Genomic DNA, 21,037 nt, shown 5'->3' with positions numbered 1-21,037 from the left:
GAATTTTTAGCCCTTTTATGAGGGTTTTTGCACATAAAAATTTATGCACTTCAATAGACAAGAGAGCAAAAATATCAGTTTGTGATGTTTTTACAGAAATATTGATTTATTCATAATTCTATAAACTTTTTTGAAACACTTTTGATAACTCAACCAAAATAAATTAAAATTTGCCATCCTAAATCGTCGGCTTATAACATATGTAGATTCCTGACTCTAACTAGGAAATATGGAAACTAAGGACGATGTTCCCATAGTTGATCACTACAAAATATAAACAAAGCTATACTGAATGAAGCTCATAATTTATTTCCCAAATAAAAACAATAGTGAAACTTATCATTGTTCTTCAATCTAACCAAAGTTCGCAAATATAGTCCACTTTTATTTTTATGCTATGCAAAGTGAGGCCTTCTCTAAGCTCAATTCAGAATCTTCACTCCGTTCTAGATAATTTATATATGTAGATGTTTATCTTACATTCAGATACATAAATTTATTATTCACATACTAAGTTTTTGCAAAAGATCTATTATTATTTACACTATGATTATAGTTATGTGCCTAACACTAACACATCATATATATTTGTTTCTTTATAACTTTTGACCAATAACTGAACTATTTATATATCAAGAGAGTGCAGAGCTCAGCTTAAAATTCCAAGATTCTGATTAACGATGCTATTTGTATAGTCTAAGCAGCGCAATTTTCTTTTGGTGAGCATAAAAGCTCTTGTCAAATTTTATCAATAATCTACATTAGTAACTACAGGCTCCAGCTGCATTGAAGTTTATTGGATACCTTGGACGGTTTTTTACTCCGTAGAGTTTATATGTGGGGCAAGCAGCCAACAATAGTGCACCACTGTATTACAGGGCCATTTTTAACCCAAAAGGATATTATCGTAATCGTTATGTGATGTCAGGATGATCAGCCCACAGCGTCAAAAGAATTCTTGTGTTGACCGTTGTACCTAAGAAGAGAAGACCTGCTGCCTCAACTTGTCAGGCAGGGGTCAGTCAGGAACTCAGGATCGCTCACGTCATGCAAAATGGTTTCAGCTACAAGAAGGTGAGCTGATTAACCAAACTCCTTGAAACAGCCATGGCTGCCCATGCTTTGGATGGCCAGGCCAACAACCAATGCCAAGTCGCCAAACAGTGGTCAGCTCCTGAGCTATATAAATTGCGCGGCAAGACCCATGTCTTTGCATCACTAAGAAACAGTCTTAGTTTCGAGCTAGTTCTTTGCGCTCTAGCTTGCTAGTAACCAGTAAGCAAGCACAGCAAGATCTCATGGCTTCCGCCTCAGCTCTCTTCACCACGGCGCTCGTCATGGCGCTCATGCTCGCGGGAAGCACGACGTGCCACGCCGCGCGCCGTCTCGCCGACACGACTCCAGCTGCTGCGCCCGCCGCCGTCCCGGGAATTCCTGGCGTGCCGAAGCCGCCTGTGCCCACGGTGCCCACCGTGCCCGCGGTCGCCCTGCCACCGATGCCCGCCGTGCCAACGGTGCCTGCGGCGGCCGCCCTGCCACCGATGTCCACGGTACCGACGGTCCCCGCGGTCACCGTTCCACCAATGCCCGCGGTGCCGGCGGTCCCCGCGGCGACCCTCCCGCCGATGCCCGCGGCGCCCACCGCGCCGAACGCCGCGTTGCCCCCCATGCCGGCCGTGCCGAAGGTGACGCTGCCGCCAATGCCCTCAGTCCCTAAGGTTACCTTGCCACCCATGCCCTCCGTTCCTAAGGTGACGCTGCCGCCGATGCCTTCCATCCCGAGCGTGCCGATGCCGTTCTTGGCGCCGCCACCTTCGGCATAAGCAAGCATGCGCGCAGTGCATGTTTGGATTGGAGTGTCTGTCATTTGCGAGGTCTGATTATTTGTCGCCTGTTTGCTGAGCATGCTGTCTTTGCATCAGCAGATATGGCTGGAGTACTTTTTTTCGTTCCCTTTTGATGTATGTGGCTCTATATATTTGTGTATTCGCTGGAGAGGTTTTAAGTTTTGTCATTCAGTCTGGTCATTGATTCTGTGCATGTCTATATGTACAGAGTGCTTCAGCTATCTCATGGTGTTGTTGTATGAGTTTAGTTTTTGGTCACTATGTGTTCATTTCAGAGTGGCAGTACTCATTCAAAATGCCATCTCCATCTGTTTGGCAGTTCATGGACTGAATTTTGCTCTGCAAAAAAAAAAAAAAAAAAAGAATGTTCCCGTCGAAATATTCAGTTTAAAAAAGCACGAGTAAGGTCTTCTCTAAAGGCACATGTTGGCGTAAAATTAAAATGCCTAAATAATATGCTCCTATGATATTATTTACAAGAAAAATGGACATTGAATATGAAGAGATGTGAATTTAGGTGACAAGCTCAGCGATAACTAATTAAGTTTACTACGTTATCCGGGAACAACAAAATGTCGTCAGTATGGATCGATTTCTAATAAATTATTATTTCTTGATCAAAAAAGGCATTTCCCAATTTTTTTTCTTTTCTATAACTAGTTAGTTTGACTACGTTATCCGGGTACAACAAATTTTCGTCAGTATTGATCGATTTCTAATAAATTATCATTCATCAGCCTTCAAGCTTACACGGAGCAAAGAGTCATAGTAAATGTAACTTCATAATATGTTACACACGTATGATCTATCCCGATCGTCTATCTATCATACATGATACTTATTCACATATTGATTCTCTTATTTACCCTATTTTTTTTCACATACTTCTTCATCACAAATCTCAATGCAAATGAACTATCATAATAAGTATTCCGTCTATATGCTCTTGTGGAAATTTTTCCTTTTCAAAGAGTCGTCGATCTCGCGAGCCGCTAGGAAGCGATGTTGTTGCGGTTTTTCTTCTGTTGGCTCTTATACTAGCTTTGGCTACAGTTTGTAGTGTTGCGTGTGTTCTTGGTCTTATTTAGCTAGTTTCTTAGCCCATTATGTTTTATGGTTTTTTTTAATTTTTTCTTAATTAACCGAATATTTAGCTTGTCGTCGGACTTTTTATCTTATTAAGATAATTAGTAGCCCTCCCGCCGGTTCATTTCAGAATCAATTTATCATATTGTATACTATAAAGGCCAGTGCGATTTTGTATGTGCTTCACCCCAGTTTTATGTGTCGAACAAATATTTCAAAAACAAATATCCTATAAGAATCAAATTAGCAATATCTTACCTTGCCTCATCAGTACTGCAGCTTAGTTTAACTCATGGGTTCATTCATGTTTCTTTTTCAAGGAAGAGCTTGAAAATCCTACGATGGTACAAAATTCATACATATATATGAGTTTCGTAGGAATTTAGCAAGAAACATTACATCAGAACAACACATTGGTGACAGATGATAATTGTCATTAATGACGGCTATGTTACTCATCACTCTTATTGCATCACTAAAGATGGACTCGTCACTAATAACTATCACCAGTGACGGGTCATAATTGAGACCTGTCACTAAAAATACGTCTCTTATAATCTGAACAGGCATGTTACCGTCATTAGTAATAGGTGTATTACCACCCGTTATTAATTATCGATCTCCAATAATAAATAGCTTTTCAATCCATATCTGAAACTCGATCATTAATAACAAATGTTAACTTACAAACCATCACTACTCACCCAATCCCTAAAACCTAAATCCCCTTCCCTAACCTCGCAGGAAAGCCCAACAAACCCGTCACCTGTAAACAGCGTCGACTGATGCCAGTGAAATGCGTTTCTTTAACTACTTGTCAAAAAAACATAAAGTGGTTAGGCAGGGGAGAGGACAACTGTCCTCAACCTGAAGCTAGCCCTTTTGAAAGAAGAGAAACCTTTTGTTTACTGTTGTTGCACCCAATGAACGATTAAGGCGGGAACTCCTAGCCTTGGCCGTATAAAATCCTTCTGCTGACGTGATCACAATTCAGAAACCAACCAGATGTACAGACCATGCACATCTAAGTCTTGCAAATTGAGCTTACTGGCGTGCAAGAAGGTGAGCTAACCAAAGAAGAAGCATGTACCAGACTCAACCATGGCTGCCAATGTTTTGGAAGGTCAACAACCAATGCCACAACGCTAACAAATGCTCAACTTTTCAAGCTATAAATTGCCCTGCAAGATCCATGTCTTTGCATCACCAGTAATAAACAGCGTTAGTTTGTAGCTATTCCTTTAAGCACTCTAGCTAGTAGCAAGTAATTATCAGTACGTGAGGCAGTGATCGAGCACATCAAGATCAGTCATGGCTTCCGCCTCAGCTCTCTTCGCCATGGTGCTCATGCTCGCGGGCAGCAGCACGTGCCACGCCGCGCGCCGTCTCGCCGACACGACTCCTGCTGCTGCTCCCGCCGCCGTCCCAGGCATTCCTGCCTTGCCGAAGCCGACGGTGCCCACCGTGCCAACCGTACCCGCGGTCGCCCTGCCACCGATTCCCGCGATGCCGACGGTCCCCACGGTCACCGTGCCACCGATGCCGGCTGTCCCTGCGGCGACCTTGCCGCCCATGCCCGCGGTGCCGGTGGTCCCCGCGGTGACCGTGCCACCGATGCCTGCGGTGCCCACCGTGCCGACCACCGCCCTGCCCCCCATGACGGCCGTTCCCGCCGTGCCGAAGGTGACGCTGCCGCCGATGCCCTCCGTGCCTAAGGTGACGCTGCCGCCGATGCCCTCCGTGCCTAAGGTGACGCTTCCGCCGATGCCGTCCTTGGCGCCTCCTCCTTCGGCATAATCAAGCCTGGCGCGGTGCGTCCGTGCATATGTGGAGTGTCTGTCATTTGCCGAGCTCTGATTGTTGTGTCATTCAGTCGCGTGTTTGCAAGAGCAGATCTGGTTGTTGGAATACTTTTTTATTTTTTTTATTCATTCGATGTATGTGCATGGTTCTATATACCTGCATACCAGTTCGAGAGGTCTCGAGTTTTGTAATTCAATCTGGTCGTTGATTTTTAGTCACTTTGTGTTCATTTCAGAATGGCAGTACTCACTCAACATGTCATGGTCATCTTCTGGGAAGTTCATAGACTGAATTTTGCCCTGCAAAAAAAATCATTGTTCCCATCGAAATATTTTGTTGCAGAAGGCATGTGTAGTCTGTCTTCTCCAAAAACATAAGTTGGAGTAAAAGTGCCTAGATAATATGTTCTATTTTACAGGAAAATTGACATTGAATCTGAAGAGATGTCAATTTAGGTACTAAGCTCAGCAGGAACTAATTAATTCCGAAAGTTATCGGGAAAAAAAGACATTTGTCAGCACGGATCGATCGGTTTCTAATTAGTTGTCATTTCTTGATACTAAAAAGACCGATTTCCCAAATGTTTTTTTTTCTTTTTTTTCGTGCCATTGCCATCACAGGTGATGGCGCATTGGCCCCTGACATTTTCCTCACAACTTATAACATACAATGCGATTTTGTATGCGCTTCCATCAGTTTTATATATTGAAAAAAATATTTCAGAAACAAACATCCAATGCAAAATTAAATAAGCAATATCTTACCTTGGCTCATCAGTAGAGCAGCTTAGTTTAGCTCCTGGGTTCATTTAACGCTTTTTTTTAAAAAAAAAAAGAGCATGGAAATCCCACCATGCATGCTACAAAATTCACACACATATATGAGCGAGTTTCGTAGGAATTTCGCAAACAAACGGTACAATTCACTAGCGGATAACCGCACGTTTAGTAACGGCTAAAAGCTTTTATCCTAGACCTGTTCTTTAACTGGTTGTGAAAAACATAAAGCGGTAGGCAGGGGACAGGACAACTGCCCTCAACCTGAAGGTTGAAGCCTTTTGAAAGAAACCTTGCTTCTGCTCACTGTTTTCTTTCCATCTAAGGTGAGATTTATTAGCCCACAAATGGGTAGTTCATAGCTATCAAGGTGCGCGATTATAGAAGGAGAATATCAGAGCCAAATAGCAGACGACATCTCCTGACACGTGCATTGCGCTAGTACATGAGCAACCACATTCTGGTCTCTACAGACATGCTTAAACTCAACCTCACGAAGCTCATTAGCGAGCAATTTAACTTCTCACGTCAACATAGCTAGACATCCTCTTGAAGATTCCATTTATTGTAATGCCAAACAAATTGAAAGCCAATCAGATTCTAGTATTATTGAAAGGGATATCTACTGAATAGCATGAATAACATCTTCTCAGCAAGCTAGTGACTTAGCTTTTCCAGCATCAGCATAGCTGAATATGACCCGTTTGGATGCAAAAACCACATCCCCCTGTCATCTCTCGCAATAATGTCCAGGCCAGCAAGATTTGTTTCCTTGAAAAATGTGGCATCAATATTCACCTTGACTCTTCCGAATGGCGGAGCATCCTTTCGTGTATTAGATAGTACATGGCGTACTGCAGACCCATATGCTCCATCGTTCCTTTACTATCCGTTTGTAAGTTATTTTGCCAAACAATGAACAGTGATGATAAATAACTTCTCAAAAAGTATACAAACCGAATGAGCAAATCTTTCCATCATGCGTAAGTTGATTCCTAATAAACCAAGTACACTCAGCCAGTAACAACAAAAACCAATTCGGTCCTGTGTTGGAGTAGCACGATTCCGCTGGTAACTCCCAAAACTCCTGCATTGCGTCTCTCAAATCAAATATGTTGCAGAAGAACAACTCACGAGACCATGGAACTCGGATTCATTCTTCATGCCGCAAATAACACATGTTCTGATAGGTTCCAAATTTCGTGCTGTTGTACCTAACGAATGGTTAGCGAGAGATCGAACTACTTGGCCGTACAAAATATATATGTTTAAGTTCTTCTGCTGATGTGATGATGGTTGAGAAACCAACCAGATGTACAGTCAGATGCACATCTTCAGTGTCCTGCAAATTGAGCTTACTGGCCTGCAAGAAGGTGAGCTAACCAGAGAAGAAGCATGCATGCATGCATGCAATGTAACAGGTATCCACCTCTATCGCCACATCTCCCCGGACCTCACCAAATCCTTAAACAACCGTCTTGGTACGGCTTGAAAGATCAACAACCAAACGTTCATTGCTGATGACCTGCTTTATCATGCTTTGGCCTATAAATTGCCGTGCATTTGATTTGCCTATGTCGTCGTTGCATGATTGCATCACAAACAACATTAGCTAGCTAGCATCACAGCTTTTAATTTCTTGGCTTTCTAGCCTAGTGAGTTAGCAACAGCAATGGCTTCCACTTCGAGCTCTCTTGCTGCTGCTGTTGTCATGGCCGTCATGCTCCTGGGCAGCGGCGGCGTGTGCCATGCCGCGCGGCGCCTCGCCGACACGACCGAGACCCCCACGGCGCCTGCGGTGGCCCCGGCGGCCGCCGTCCCGGGCATACCGGCCGTGCCGAAACCGATGGTGCCGGCGGTCCCCACCGTGCCAGCGGTTACCCTGCCACCAATGCCCGCGGTCGTCCCTACCGTGCCCGCGGTTACCCTGCCACCGATGCCCGCGGTCGTCCCTACCGTGCCCGCGGTGACGCTGCCACCGATGCCTGCGGTGCCCGCTGTGCCGGCGGTGACCGTGCCAGCGGTGCCGAGCGCCGCACTCCCCCCGGTTCCCGGCATCGTCGTGCCGGCCGTGCCCAAGGTGACGCTGCCGCCGATTCCGTCGTCCGTTCCTGCCATCCCGACGGTGACGCTGCCTCCGATGCCTTCCATCCCCAACATGCCAGCAATCCCCTTCCTCGCGCCACCTCCAAAGGCCTAACTAAACTCGCCGCGCGCTTGCGTCGTCGGTTCCCGTGCTGCGTGCGTGCCTGCTGCTTGCGTGCGTCGTTGTTGCGTTGTTGTGTGTACCTACATGTCGTGTCGTCGTTGTATATGCATGGTGTGGTCGCCGGTCGGTATACTATTTTCTTTATTTTATATATATGCCTGCGATCGATAGTGGTGGATGCATTGCATGGGTGTGTTGCGTATTTGTGCAGTACAGCTTTGTCACTGATCATTTTGTATATGTTTTGCCACTCGATAGAACTACATGGCTGTCGTGTGGTTTTGCTTCCTCAAACTACCAAGAAAAGCACTGAGTTTGTGAATGGTGGTCGAATTGGGTCGCATTACTACAGAAATAGTTACTATTACCTGTTCAAAAACTATATTACTATTAGTTATTGAACCAACAGTGATTAAGCGATAATAATTCACTGCTGGATCAAAAACTGACACTGATATTTATCATTAGTGCTAGTTGAATTCACGAACTGATAGTGATACAAGCTATCTCTATCGATTGATATACTTATCAATCTGCTAATTCCTGCCGTATCTTGAATGCAATATGTAGATTGATATACTTATCACTGCTGATTTCAACTATGAAGCGGCAGTGATACTCAATTCAGAAAAAATTAAAATTTAAACAGGTAGGCAATAATTTATCCGAGCTTTATATTACTAATTTCCAAAATTACTGATTTAGATCCTACTAATGATTAATTAAGTCATTAATACTTCATCCGATCATAAATACTTATCATTTTTTATTTTTCACGACCTTCGATGTGCAACTTTGATCATTATTTTCTATTAAAATATAGTTATAATATCTAATAAAATATAATATTAAAAAATATTTTTAAAGATAAATCTACTCATATAATTTTTATGTTTACTAACTAAATATTTTAAAAGCTATTAACGGTCAAAATTTAAAAATTTGATCAAATCTTAATTAAAACGAAAAATATTTATGATCGGAGCCTATTCTTTTAGTGTAGCATTACTACATATTTTTGTACCAAATATTGCTGACGAACGATTTTTGGCGATTTTTTGAAGCGCGGCAGGCAGCGTAGCACCGTATCCAACGTGTGCATCCGACGGAGCCACACCCGCCCTTGACATGACCGGCCAACGGCGCCTCCACGTTGCCCGCCATCGTTCCCCCCTCCTGCTCCTGTCCTGGCCACCAAACAAATCTCGCGCGCCTCCCCGCCACTCGCCAACACCACCACGCCGAGCCAAGAACCCAGAGGAATCCGCACCTCGTTCGTGCGAACCCGTGTACACCTACACACAGCGCGGCTAGCTAGCTAGCTGCCATGATGGCCCTGCAGGTCGCCGGCGGCGCGGGCTGCGTCCGGCCCCTCCTAGCCCGGGGCCGGCGGGGGGCGTTCCGGCCGCCCCGCGCGGTGGCGTCCGACGCCGCGGCGACGACGGCGAAGGAGGAGGGCGGCAAGGTGACGCTGGGCGGGTCCGGCGTCGCGGTGACCAAGCTGGGCATCGGCGCCTGGTCATGGGGCGACACCACCTACTGGAACGAGTTCCAGTGGGACGGTACGACTTCTTCATTTAGGACTTTGAAATCTCGTTTTGCAGCAGAATGTATTCACTAGTCACTAGCACTACTTTTGTTGTGCTTTAGCTGTTAAGGCACAATTTCTACCAATTCCGGATACAGCTCAGGTGTTAAAATTCCTATACAGGAAAAAATAGTACAGTAACATTTTCAGTCGATTTATAATGTCACAAGGTAAATCCACATGATATCATTGAAACCTAGCATTGTAATTCTAGCATTAATATCACTAGTGCCCGTACTTTGCAGTGAAAACACAAATATTGAACGCCGTAAAGTCAAGTACAAACTCAAGTTATGGAGATGTGGGTACGCTATGGGAGCGCCGTCGAACGAATATATCGAGAGCACTACCGAATAAATACGTCGGGAGCAATACCGTAGCTTGATTTTATATGAGATCTAAAAAAGTAGGAGATTATCCCCTAATTTTCTTTATATTTTTTTATTTATTTTGGCGGACAGTGCATACCCATGTTTTAACATTTGTGGTCTCTTTGTGCCAAGGTTGCTGCAGCTGTGAAATTCGGTACAGAGTGTGATAATTTCAAAGAATAAGTGTATTGCTACGAACTGATATTAGGATAGTGAAGCCCACCAGCAGGACAAGAAAGTGTGATCAAGATGTTTTGTTCTTTCATTCCTTATTTCTAGCATCTTGTTGGCATTGGTTGGCCTTAAATCCTGGTCATACTTCCCATGCACATCAGGTGCCTGTTGCATTGCCCATAAGAAACCATGTATGTATCTCACAGACATGCATTGCAAGATTTCAGGTCCAACAGATATTTGTACCGCAACGGTAGGCAGTATGCATTAAACTGCCATGTTAAGTATGAAATAATCAGTGAAATCGGCATTCTTTTCTGTGATCTTCAGCTGCAGGCAAATGTATTACTTGCCTGCCAAATTGATAAAATTATTGCTACTTTCATTGCAAAACATGGGAATGGCTGTTTTTTAATAAGATCATGCACTCTGAAAAATACCAGATAGGAAACTGAAGGCAGCTAAAGGAGCATTTGACGCAAGTATCGATAGTGGAATAACGTTCTTTGATACTGCTGAAGTATACGGAGCAGGGGTAAGATACCAAGCTTTTTCATGTTTGATCGCTTATTTTCCTAGATCATTCAAGGCATATTTAACATTATATTTTTTAAAAATATGTTATTTAGGTATCAGGAGCCATAAATTCAGAAAGTTTACTAGGAAGGTGTGTCATATATCGTTGTTCATTAATTTCCATCATTGTTTACCATAATCTTTCCCATTATTCGACCTTAATCCTCCATTTCCATCAGATTCATCAAGGAAAGGCACCAACAAGAACAGGTCGAAGTGGCCATCGCAACAAAGTTTGCTGCTCTTCCATGGAGGCTTGGTCGAGGAAGTGTTATTTCTGCGCTGAAGGCCTCATTGGATCGCCTTGGCGTCTCCTCAGTTGAGCTCTACCAACTTCATTGGTCGGTTCATCAGCCTTTTCACCGATGTTATTTGTCTATCAACTCCTCTTGATTTACCTAACTGTTCTTCTCATCTCCTTTTCAGGCCAGGAATATGGGGCAATGAAGGTATCTCAAATAAATCTACCCATATAAGTATTCAATATTCACTAGTCTGTATGAACCCTCTGCAATGCATCAACCTCACTGTTCTTGAATGATTCAGGTTACCTGGATGGCCTTGGAGATGCTTATGAGCAAGGTCTTGTAAAAGCTGTCGGAGTGTCAAACTACAGCGGTTGTGATCTGACTTCAACATTTATATGATCTGATTTGTTGTACTAGCTACTAGTTAACTCTGATCACACTCATTTTCATAATTTAATACCAGAGAAACGGCTTCGGGACGCTTACGAGCGCCTCAAGAAGAGGGGCGTTCCCCTCGCGTCAAATCAAGTAAATTACAGTCTGATATACAGGAATCCGGAGGAAAATGGGGTGAAGGCAGCTTGCGATGAGCTTGGTATCACTTTGATTGCATATTCCCCGATAGCCCAAGGTACAATTATGTTTATTTTCTTCATCTTTACTGTTCTCCTACATTAAGTTATTTTTTGGGAAAAGGTCCTAATAGAAAATATGCATATATAGTATAGCCCTAATATTTTGTTTCAGATGACAAGCCAAATTAGACTTCGCATTCTATGGACAAATTACCTATTTCAGAACTTAACGGCTTGCTTAGTGGATGTTAATCCCGCTTTCAATTGTGCTGTCCAATATCAATTTCTGTATTATATTATTAATCTATCTATATCCTTTATTCAGGTGCTCTGACAGGCAAATACACACCAGATAATCCCCCAAAAGGGCCTCGAGGACGGATATACACTCCCGAATTCCTGACCAAGGTTGCACCTTGTTCCTTAATGCTTCGTTTCGCTTCATCTCTGTTGCTATTAGCAACTCTATTCACTGAAGATCTTTTCGTGCCATACAGCTCCAACCGCTCATTAGCAGGATCAAGGAGATTGGAGGGAACTACGGGAAGTCCCCAACCCAGGTGCTCAATTTTACAATGAACATATTCAGAGATGTCCTGGAAGAAACTAACTAGTAGCAGGAAGAGACCAGTTCAAGAACTCTGGTCTGATGATGAAACGATCACAATAAACATCTGACACACGCTCTGAAGACTGAATTTCAAGAACTTTGGTTGCATTTTACTCGAGCAGTATTCCTCTGACATGATAACGAGCAAGCTCTTCCTTGTCTCTGCACTTGTTTCAGGTGGTTCTGAACTGGCTGGTGTGCCAGGGCAACGTGGTGCCGATCCCGGGGGCCAAGAACGCGGAGCAGGCTAGGGAGTTCGCCGGCGCGCTCGGGTGGAGCCTGACGGGTGACGAGGTTGAGCAGCTGCGGTCCATGGCGCGCGAGGTGAAGCCGGTCATCGGCTTCCCGGTGGAGAAGCTGTAAACGATCATGAGTGAGCGTACACTGTAATCCCAATGTGAAACAATTTCAGTCAGTATATATATACGGTCGCATCGACCAGATTACAGTAGCTGAACCAAGCGAAGTTGCTGTTGGTGTAGCTCAGGAACCCTGACGCGTTGGGCGTGCAGTTGTAGCTGCAGTTTCCATGTGCCGTCGGTCAGATGCACGACGAGTGCTGCTAGTACTAACTAGTCAGTCCGTGGTGAGGACAGACGAGACGACACAGGCGCGTGAGCGTGATCGATGCTGCAACGCGTTATCTCCTCCTGCAAGAGCGCTAGCACGGCTACCTTGCGTCGCTCACCATGATGCAGATGCAGATGCAATGCTTTTGTGTTGGGGTCGTCGGAGAAAAAGATCACCTCTGCTCTGCGTCGCCATGTGCATGGGGACGCGGGCGCAACAGGGACTCGTATCTTGTGTGGATCAAGTGGGCAGTGGAGCAGGGAATGGGATCCTGCTTTCACCAACGGATGAAGTCAGTGACTTTAAATTAATGTGAACCATTGAATTTGAGTTGGATGGATCAGATTTAAAGTTATGAAACTGTTTATCTCTCACATTTCACTATTTATTCGTGAAGTAAGGTGATTTCCATCGGTCTCCCACCGGAGTCTGGGAGACGGATCAGGCCATCACGTCACGCATCCTTTCGATCTGCTGCACTGCACCCACCAGCGTGTTGGTTGCACGGCGCGTTAGAAACTAGCAGACATTTGCCGCTTCGGTCTCGGTCAATTCATCTCCAGTACGGAATCCCTGTAGAAGTCACCATCCCTTCACTCCAAGAGCGAAGCTATCTAATTTGTAATCCAGGTTCAAAATTAAATCACAATTTTATTGGAGTTTAACATTTTTCGATAAGTTCGGTAATATTTTTTTGTTTTATAACTAGTTCCACGTTTTTCAATTAATTATATAATATTTTTCAGTTAATTATGTAATATTTTTCGATTTAAAGTGAAGTCACGGTGACATAAAAAAAGATGAAGCTAGAGAATCCTGATCCGTAGCTTCACCTGTTTGAAGTCATGGTCACCTCACTCCAAACTATAAAATATTATATAGCTAATAAAAAAATATTATATAACTAAAAAACATTAAACTCTAATAAAATTAAGATTTAATTTTGAACGTCGACTATAAATTGGATGGCTCCTGGACTTAATAGGGATGGAGTCACATGATCCTCTCCCATGCTGTGTCGCTTCCTAATTGTCAAGATAGCTGTATTTCTCAAAAAAAAAAAAAAAGCACCATCTTTTCCCGAGGACCCCGCCAGTTTTATTTAGTAGTTGTTTTCTAAGAGAGTAATGCCATCCACTTTACATGCAACTTTATTTTTTGTCCTTGTTTTCTATGAGAGTAATTTTTGGGTTTATGGCATCGTTATCGTGGTCGTTTTTGGTCCTAACCTTATGGAAATCATGTCCCCTTTGTTTACGTGCTTTGATAAAAATTGACATGAGTTGGATTGTGGTTAAATAGCTAGAATGCGGTGTATGAACGGTTTGTTTTAGATTTAAATTGTAAAAAATCAATGCAAATTTTATGGAAGCTTTTTTCTATAAGATTACGTATTGTGTGGTCTTATAGTGTAACTTGTTCGTGAAATGTGAGAATCAATTTTTATATTATGATTATTTATTTTTGATTTTTTAAACTAGAATTTATAATCGGGATAAAGAAAGGTGTGTGAGCGTGAAGTACACTGCCTGCGGACACCTCCAGTGTTCTTCAATCTCTTGTTAAGTAGAAAGTGACAAGTAATATTTCACGAAAAATAATGAGTTTTATTCAAATGTCATTGGTTGGCTTGTGCAAAGCATCCGAACCGGCTCCGAACAACCACAATCACGGGTTAACCAGTTTGAACTTCTTTTCGGGCTCTAGGAATTTTCAGGCTTCTTTTATATTGTAGTCCTGTCAAGGCACTATTTCTTTTTGATTTTGATTATAGATTTTAGCCTCAGAAGCAAAATAAAAAACAAACTGTTACAATATAAAAGCTGATTCTCATAATTCACATACCAAATTATACTTATAAAATCTTATAATTCACAATCGGTTAAGAATGAATTTCCACATATTCTATAAATTAGGTTGTATTTCCATAATCTAAAATTAAAACAAATATGCCTTAAGAATGTCGCTCCACCTTCATGGACTGACCAGCACAAATCAAACCAATATTTGGTTAAATCATGTAAATTTGGTAGAGGTTCGGTTTGAAGTTGAAACTTGGCTTGCAAACGGATATCGGCTTGACCCATGAGTCGGCTGTGCTCCGGAATTTGGGCGTGTGGAGCCGCACATGACCAAACGCCAACTGCCACACTTGCACAATTGCACTGCTGAAGATCATGAACGCTGCAAAATATCATCAAACTGTGTGTACCTAGTAGGTCATGAATGCTGCAAAATAGGGTCAAAAGTGTCGAATCACAAATAAATGTCATTTTAAATATTAGATAAGTTCCTAAAAACACATTTTTATCTACTACTTTTTGATATAATATAGTAAAGTTATACTATTATAAAGTTATTTTTCGAGATAAAGCTATCCATATTATTTTTTAACATTCAAATTTAATATATAAAAAATAATTTATAATTTAAATTTAAAAATACTGACGATATCCAACCCGAAACATAATACATCCGTTTTCACTTACTAATCACTAATTTTTTTACTGTAGCAATTGGGACCTTACATTTTTCCTATAAAAAATCTATATATAGTTAAAATTATATAATATTAATAAAATATATTTTACGATAAATCAAATAATATGAAAGTTTTAGAGATCTATAAATTTTTAAAAAATATATAAAATCAAAATTACTAAAATTAAAAAATTGATGATAAATAAATAAAAACAAAGGTAAGACTTTTGTGACATGAGTGAGTACGGAAGTGTATGTAGTCCGAATCGAGTCTTGGTGGGTTAGAGGCACGCTAAATTCAGAGTACGAGTTCCAAGTTGTCAACTTGTCATGCGATTTGACAAGAGCTCCATGGGAGCAGCAGCACTACAGTAGTAGTAGAGAATTTTTAGTGATTATTTCTAACTATTATTTTCTAATAGCATATTTTTTAAAAGATTTTATTCTTAATTTTTCATACCTCATAATACTTAAAGTTATATTTCATAATACTAAAAATTAACTCTCTAATATTTTTCTTCATATCAGTTTTATCCCTTACTTATTTCTCTTCTTCTGATAAGAAATAGCTACTATCTATCACGACTGTTGTTGCCCGTACTAGCGTACATATAGGATTAAATCATTTTCTTCTCGGTTGTCGATTCCGAGGGGTGCTGACAGTGATGCAACCCGGACCGAAAGATTTCCGACAACGGTGTCAACTCTTCCTCCCCTCCATACAAATGCTCTCTCTCTCTCTCTCTCTCTCTCTCTCTCTCTCTCTGCGAGAGAAATCAAACCGTAGCAGCCCACGGGTTCTTGCATTCTCTGAATCTGAGAAACCGGTTTGCGGCGTACACGCCTCTGCTGTGCTCATCACTGGTTTGAGTTTTTGAGCGTTTGCAGAGCTCTAGAGACTACAAGAGGTCAGAGCTCAGCTCTTTCTTCATGATCACTCGTTTCTCTGTTCTTTTGCTGTTCCTCCTCTAGCATCTTTCTTACTGAATCGTTTATGGGCATTAGGTATCTGAGTGACTTCGTCTCCAAGAAGTTGCTACCTGCCATGGAAGGCAGTGCGATGCCGACGCCGACCCAGAGGAGACCGCTCCTGTAATTGATTCCTCAATTGGTTTGTTCTTGTGTGTTTCGTTCGAGTTCTTGATCCGTGCAACCTTGTTCCACTCGCGTGGCGCAGCCCGGACGGCGAGGTCGTGGAGCTGCTGTGGCAGAACGGCGTTGTCGTGGCGCAGGCGCAGGCGCAGTCGTATCAGAGGGCCTTCCCGAGCGACGGCAACACTGGCGCGAGCGGCGTCACCGGGGAGGACGCGGTGGCGTGGCTCCCGGACGGCGGCGCGCTGGGCGGGGACGTCTACTCGCGGGTCTCGCACAGCATCGCGCAAGTCCATGGGCGCGTGGGCGGGGACACGGCCGCGTCCGCCCGGCCGCCGGCGACGATCGGCGCCGGGTCGAAGACCGGCGGCGAGGCCGGCTCGAGCTTCTGCGGCAGCAACCTGGTGGCGGCGTCGCTGGCGCCGCATTTCGACGCCGACATCGACGACGCGGCGTTGCCGCTGCCGCCGGACGGGCCAGGCGCGCGCGCTGGCGCGTCCACGTCGAGCGGGTGGGGCAGCAATGCGCTGCTCAAGAGGGGCCGGGACGAATTCGATAGCCGTAGCGAGGTTGTGTTCTTGCTTCTTTCTTGACGGCAATGGGTTAATATTGCATCAATTCAGTTCAATTGATTTTTTTTTTTTTTTTTGGCAGGAGCAGCAGGTCGCCGACGTCGAGGCCGTTGACGAGACCCGGTCGTCGAGGCGGCCGGCGTCGAAGCGCAGGACTCGCGCCGCCGAGGTTCATAATCTATCGGAAAGGGTAAGCCTTGATATCTGCTTAGCTCTTTGTGCTATTTGCAGAATTGTAGCAAGCGGTTGGCAAATGTGTGTTCTTGATTTGGTTTGATGTCCCCTGTTGCAGAGAAGAAGGGACCGGATCAACGAAAAGATGCGAGCATTGCAAGAACTCGTGCCTCACTGCAACAAGGTGATGAAACAATCTCTTGCATTTTACTACGCTCTTGTCCAATTTGAATTTTATCTTAACAGTAATGTTGATTATGATGATTGTTCAGACCGACAAAGCGTCCATACTAGATGAGGCAATTGACTACTTGAAGTCCCTCCAATTGCAAATTCAGGTCTGAGCACAACACTTCCAAATTTACGGCATATATGCAACATTGCAAGTTTGTAACCTTCTTGGTCAATGTTCTTGGTCGACGCAGATCATGTGGATGACTACTGGGATGGCGCCGATGATGCACCCCGGTGCTCACCAACTCATGTCTCCGATGAACATGGGAGTGAATTCAGCGTGTATGCCACCTGTGGCGCAAGTCCTAGGTCAAATGCAAAGAGTGTCACCCTTCATGAACAACCCTTTGCCGAACCAAATGCTTCAGATCCCATCTCCAGCTACCAATGCACCCAATGTGTCAAACCAGGTTCAAACCGATCGCATCGCCGAGCCAAGGAATCCCTTTCTTTATCCTAATGGCACACTAGCAACAACACCTCAGGTTGTTTTCTGAATTCCATCCCTCCTCATCCTTTCAGAATTTCACTCAGCTTAGCTCAGGGTGCCATTTCTTTGTAGGTGCCAAGTTTATTCGGCTATGGATCTCAAATGGGACAACGGAGGGAGATTCAGCAGTTACTGGCTGGCACTGCCGCTCCAGCTTTGGGGGCCGAGCCTCCATCTTCCTTTGAAGGAACCGGAACATAATACCACCACAGTCCAGTTAGATGTTTAACAGGTCAGTGCACAGTTTTGTTATTGGTAAACTGAAATGCAAGTTGATGTACATATGGATCTTCGTACTAATAGACAAGCGCAAGTGCTGTAGGATCGATTGCTCATATAATATTTAATCAGATGGGAGTGGATGATTACGAAAGCCAAATTCAAAATTTAATTCATCCTAATAAAAAAAGCTAATTTATTCTCGTATTCCGTTCTAGATGGACTGCTATAATGTCACTAAAAATGATGTACAGAAAAATCTATAAGTCCGACTGCCCTCAAAGTTTAACAGTAGAAACTAGACAACGTTACAAAACTAACCCAACAAGAATGAAGTCAATCGGATATCTGGATCAAGAGTTATGACCCTGTGATAGATGGTGACAAAAATAGATTAAATCCTAATTTCACGATTACAAAAAAATTAAGAAAATTCAATCAATCAAACTTTTCAGAACTTTACCTGGATGCTTTAGGATGATTTTGGATGGATCAAACCAAGACAAATTACGTTGATTAAAAGATCCACAAAAAATAAAATCGAGAGAAAAAATGAAGAACACAGACGAAGAACGAACTCATCAACTTACAAAAGTTGATCTTCATTGCATGGATGAGTTCAAAAGATACATCTCCCCAATATCCGTATAAGAATTTTCACGAAATCCCATACCTAGGTGGGTTCTCTATTTTTTTTCAACCGAACAACTCTTTTTTCTCTCTCTCGGCCTAAGTCTGCTTTTTATATTCGGAAGACCAAAGCCGAGTCTGTCCGGGCCGCCCTTCTCCTGTTCGGCCACCAGCGTGTCTGGCTCGACCTCCTAACCTTTCTCCACACTCCTGCCTCCAACCTAGCCACACGCCTGGGTTGCAGCAGCCGCTCGCTTGAGCACCAAGCCGCGCACACTAGCGCCTTGGTTGCCACCGCCTTGTCGCGCTCTGCCTCAGCCTGCCAGCGCACACGCAAGCTGGGCCGCACCTCGCATGCGCGCTGGCTAGGCCGTCTTGCCTTGAGCGCCAGCCTCCTGCGCGCTGCACTAGGCCATTCTCAGTAGCATTGTGCACCACTTGCTCTGGCCTGTGCTCTAGCCTATGAACTAAACCAAACAGTGCACATTGAAGCCAACACCTGGCCACTACATCATGTCCCATCACGCCTTGTGACACGATCTATCTTCACACCATAGACCGTATATCTCCCATGTATATCCCATAGTGTGATCATCTTCTTGTGCACCGTTCTCTAGATCGAATGTATCATGTGACCTTTTGACTGCCTTGATCTCATTTCCTCCCTGAACCTAGTCCCGATCCCTGTTACTGACCATGTTCACCCTCAGAACACACTTGCACATAAACAAACAACCAATTTTGAGCACAAGTTTTTTCCAAACTTGACTCACGTTAATCCATTCATCACATGAACATCATCCAATCATCATTATGCTAAACACTTTGTTTTTCTATTTTCACCATTAAATCCAATGTTTCATCATACATGATCTCACAAGTGCTAATTAAATTGCGTTGAATTACACACGGTATCATTCTTTTTTGCGTTTAAGCTTAGTTAATTTATTGTGTGGAAGTTGGAGTGTACCAAATTGTCATCACTTGATCGACTACCATCATCAGATAGATCAGTTTTTGATATTTAGTTCTCCTTTGGCAGCTTGCATTCCTATCCTGTCAGTTGATTAACTCATGCTGCGGCGGTTGTACATCCATTTCATTGTATCGCTGTTACATTCAATAGACCATTTCGTCAGATTTGCAAAACAAGTGGACTAGTTCACAAACAATTGGGTTCAGCATTGCTTTCTTGACACTGACAGGATAAGGATTGCGACAAAGACTTGCATGAGGGCAGCAACTAGTGCACATACTAGCATGATGAGTTGCTTCCTTGATGGTGCCCATTATGTCATTATATATCAACAACCAACATCTCCTTAGCATTTCTCAGAAAGAATTCAGAACTTAGACCTGAGCATTGGGATGATGTAGAGGCTAATGATGTACTTATCAAATAAGGCTTGCCATATGACCTCTCAGATCTGATATCAATGCGTGTTTTTGTATTTTCTCCAGGTTGACCACCCAAACATAAATTAAGATGTCAGGGAAAAACCGTCATGCTCTACCGCATTCTAGCACGGCGGGAAATAGAATCTCTCGGCATATAATAATCACATGCATTCCCTAGAATTATACTAAGCAATAGAATATCAGTGACAAAACAATGTTTTGCTCTTTAATTTCCTTATCATCTTTGACATGTTTGCTGTGCAGTGATCACACGGCAAACAACTAGGGGGAATGCACAGAAGTCACAACAAGTGGTCTGCAAGAATCAGTTTTGATACGAAGTAAGGCCAGGGACAGATCATGCATCCCTGAGCTCCTGGGCACCTCTCGTGCTGACACTATCTTATCTGAAGAATAGTCTTGGAAACTTTCTGTTTCTGGAAGCCTTTGGTGGTCTCTGGGTGATGAACTTGGCGACGCCATCAGCAGATATGGTTCTGCTGATGCTAAAGACGTGGAGATGACATGCTTGGCGACATCTCAGAGGCAAGAGGATACAACAGCGGCAGTTTCACTCTTCTTTTCGCTTATGTTACACCGCTGACCACTGTGTTACATGATGCCTGATGAGACTCTGCATCTGATGAGTTCCTGTGGATCGACTGTCCACTAGCAAATTTTCCAGCTTTACTTCAGCTACTGACCTTCAATTGGAAGACCTAAAGGAACTGAGAGGGTTTCATTTACCGGTTTGATTTTTTACCGGGAGGAACCGTTTAACTCTCAAACTTCTAATTTGAAACCGGTAATCTGATGAAAATTCAGAATTTACGGTCTAAATTTGTTCAAGTCAAAACTCGTTCGAATTCTTTTTGGCTGGTATAGAAGTTCGACCAACTGGTTACCACCAACGCCGGTAAATGGACATGCACAAATATCGCATGAATTTCGTGCCTGAACCAATGGCTACCATGGATGGATCTCCTGGTACTGCTGTACCTTACATGTAATGATACACCTTGGCTTTGTGCTGAATTAATTTGGACAAGGACGGATTGAACTACTGTAGAAGAAGGAGAAAAAATATGTGCTGTGTTCAGTGGTTCACTGTGAGTCGCCATCGGTTGAGATTGGGATTTTGTTTTGCATTTATAGGTTGAGATTTGGTTCTCATGCTCGAGTTGGTTTCATATTCTTTTCGTTCTTCTTTATTACATGATATAGTTGAACTCAAGAAGAAGAAAAATAATGTTCTTCTTGAGAGGATTTCTTTTTCAAATGTTCATTCATGATCATGTCGGAAGCTATTGACAA

The 21,037-nt window shown here is 43.3% G+C and overlaps 3 protein-coding genes across 5 annotated transcripts; all 3 read left to right on the top strand.

Moving 5' to 3' along the window:
* Positions 1-1,201: 1,201 nt before the first annotated feature.
* LOC133892275 (protein PELPK1-like) lies at positions 1,202-8,015 on the top strand. Its single transcript, XM_062332961.1, has 5 exons — positions 1,202-1,817; positions 1,926-1,961; positions 2,056-2,075; positions 4,229-4,724; positions 7,164-8,015. The coding sequence occupies exons 1-5, from the start codon at positions 1,299-1,301 to the stop codon at positions 7,710-7,712; spliced, it is 1,620 nt and encodes a 539-aa protein (XP_062188945.1). The 5' UTR covers positions 1,202-1,298; the 3' UTR covers positions 7,713-8,015.
* Positions 8,016-8,904: 889 nt separating this feature from the next.
* On the top strand, positions 8,905-12,314 carry LOC133892850 (uncharacterized oxidoreductase At1g06690, chloroplastic). The gene is made up of 10 exons (XM_062333822.1): positions 8,905-9,283; positions 10,298-10,389; positions 10,484-10,521; positions 10,610-10,771; positions 10,857-10,879; positions 10,977-11,048; positions 11,142-11,309; positions 11,579-11,661; positions 11,751-11,813; positions 12,041-12,314. Exons 1-10 carry the CDS (start codon positions 9,049-9,051, stop codon positions 12,224-12,226), a joined length of 1,122 nt encoding a protein of 373 aa, XP_062189806.1. The 5' UTR covers positions 8,905-9,048; the 3' UTR covers positions 12,227-12,314.
* A 3,331-nt stretch (positions 12,315-15,645) lies between these two features.
* Positions 15,646-20,874, top strand: LOC133893514 (transcription factor PHYTOCHROME INTERACTING FACTOR-LIKE 13-like). Of its 3 annotated transcripts, none has more exons than XM_062334543.1 (9): positions 15,646-15,822; positions 15,920-16,006; positions 16,092-16,575; positions 16,667-16,768; positions 16,871-16,936; positions 17,025-17,090; positions 17,178-17,471; positions 17,549-17,708; positions 19,988-20,874. In XM_062334543.1, exons 2-8 carry the CDS (start codon positions 15,960-15,962, stop codon positions 17,675-17,677), a joined length of 1,188 nt encoding a protein of 395 aa, XP_062190527.1. In that variant the 5' UTR covers positions 15,646-15,822; positions 15,920-15,959; the 3' UTR covers positions 17,678-17,708; positions 19,988-20,874. The 3 variants fall into 3 exon arrangements, with proteins under 3 accessions (XP_062190527.1, XP_062190526.1, XP_062190525.1); XM_062334542.1 differs by lacking the exon at positions 19,988-20,874 and adding an exon at positions 19,787-19,946 and having other exon boundaries at positions 16,661-16,768; XM_062334541.1 differs by having other exon boundaries at positions 15,648-15,822; positions 16,661-16,768; positions 19,988-20,872.
* The last annotated feature ends 163 nt before the right edge of the window (positions 20,875-21,037 follow it).

This window comes from Phragmites australis, chromosome 15 (genome assembly GCF_958298935.1).
Source record: "Phragmites australis chromosome 15, lpPhrAust1.1, whole genome shotgun sequence".
Taxonomy (NCBI): domain Eukaryota; kingdom Viridiplantae; phylum Streptophyta; class Magnoliopsida; order Poales; family Poaceae; genus Phragmites; species Phragmites australis.
Note: the sequence above shows the minus strand (reverse complement) of the source record. Positions and strands in the feature narration are given on the sequence as shown.

Excerpts from the sequence above, each read along its gene's own strand:
- LOC133892275 (XM_062332961.1), top strand. The coding sequence starts at position 1,299 with ATGGCTTCCGCCTCAGCTCTCTTCACCACGGCGCTCGTCATGGCGCTC. Across the intron at positions 1,962-2,055 it reads TTTTTTCGTTCCCTTTTGAT|AGTGCTTCAGCTATCTCATG; the intron begins GTATGTGGCTCT and ends CTATATGTACAG. Across the intron at positions 4,725-7,163 it reads CCTTGGCGCCTCCTCCTTCG|CCTAGTGAGTTAGCAACAGC; the intron begins GCATAATCAAGC and ends TTGGCTTTCTAG.
- LOC133892850 (XM_062333822.1), top strand. The coding sequence starts at position 9,049 with ATGATGGCCCTGCAGGTCGCCGGCGGCGCGGGCTGCGTCCGGCCCCTC. Across the intron at positions 10,522-10,609 it reads TCAGAAAGTTTACTAGGAAG|ATTCATCAAGGAAAGGCACC; the intron begins GTGTGTCATATA and ends CATTTCCATCAG. Across the intron at positions 10,772-10,856 it reads GAGCTCTACCAACTTCATTG|GCCAGGAATATGGGGCAATG; the intron begins GTCGGTTCATCA and ends TCTCCTTTTCAG.
- LOC133893514 (XM_062334541.1), top strand. The coding sequence starts at position 15,960 with ATGGAAGGCAGTGCGATGCCGACGCCGACCCAGAGGAGACCGCTCCT. Across the intron at positions 16,576-16,660 it reads AATTCGATAGCCGTAGCGAG|GAGCAGCAGGTCGCCGACGT; the intron begins GTTGTGTTCTTG and ends TTTTTTTGGCAG. Across the intron at positions 16,937-17,024 it reads TCGTGCCTCACTGCAACAAG|ACCGACAAAGCGTCCATACT; the intron begins GTGATGAAACAA and ends ATGATTGTTCAG.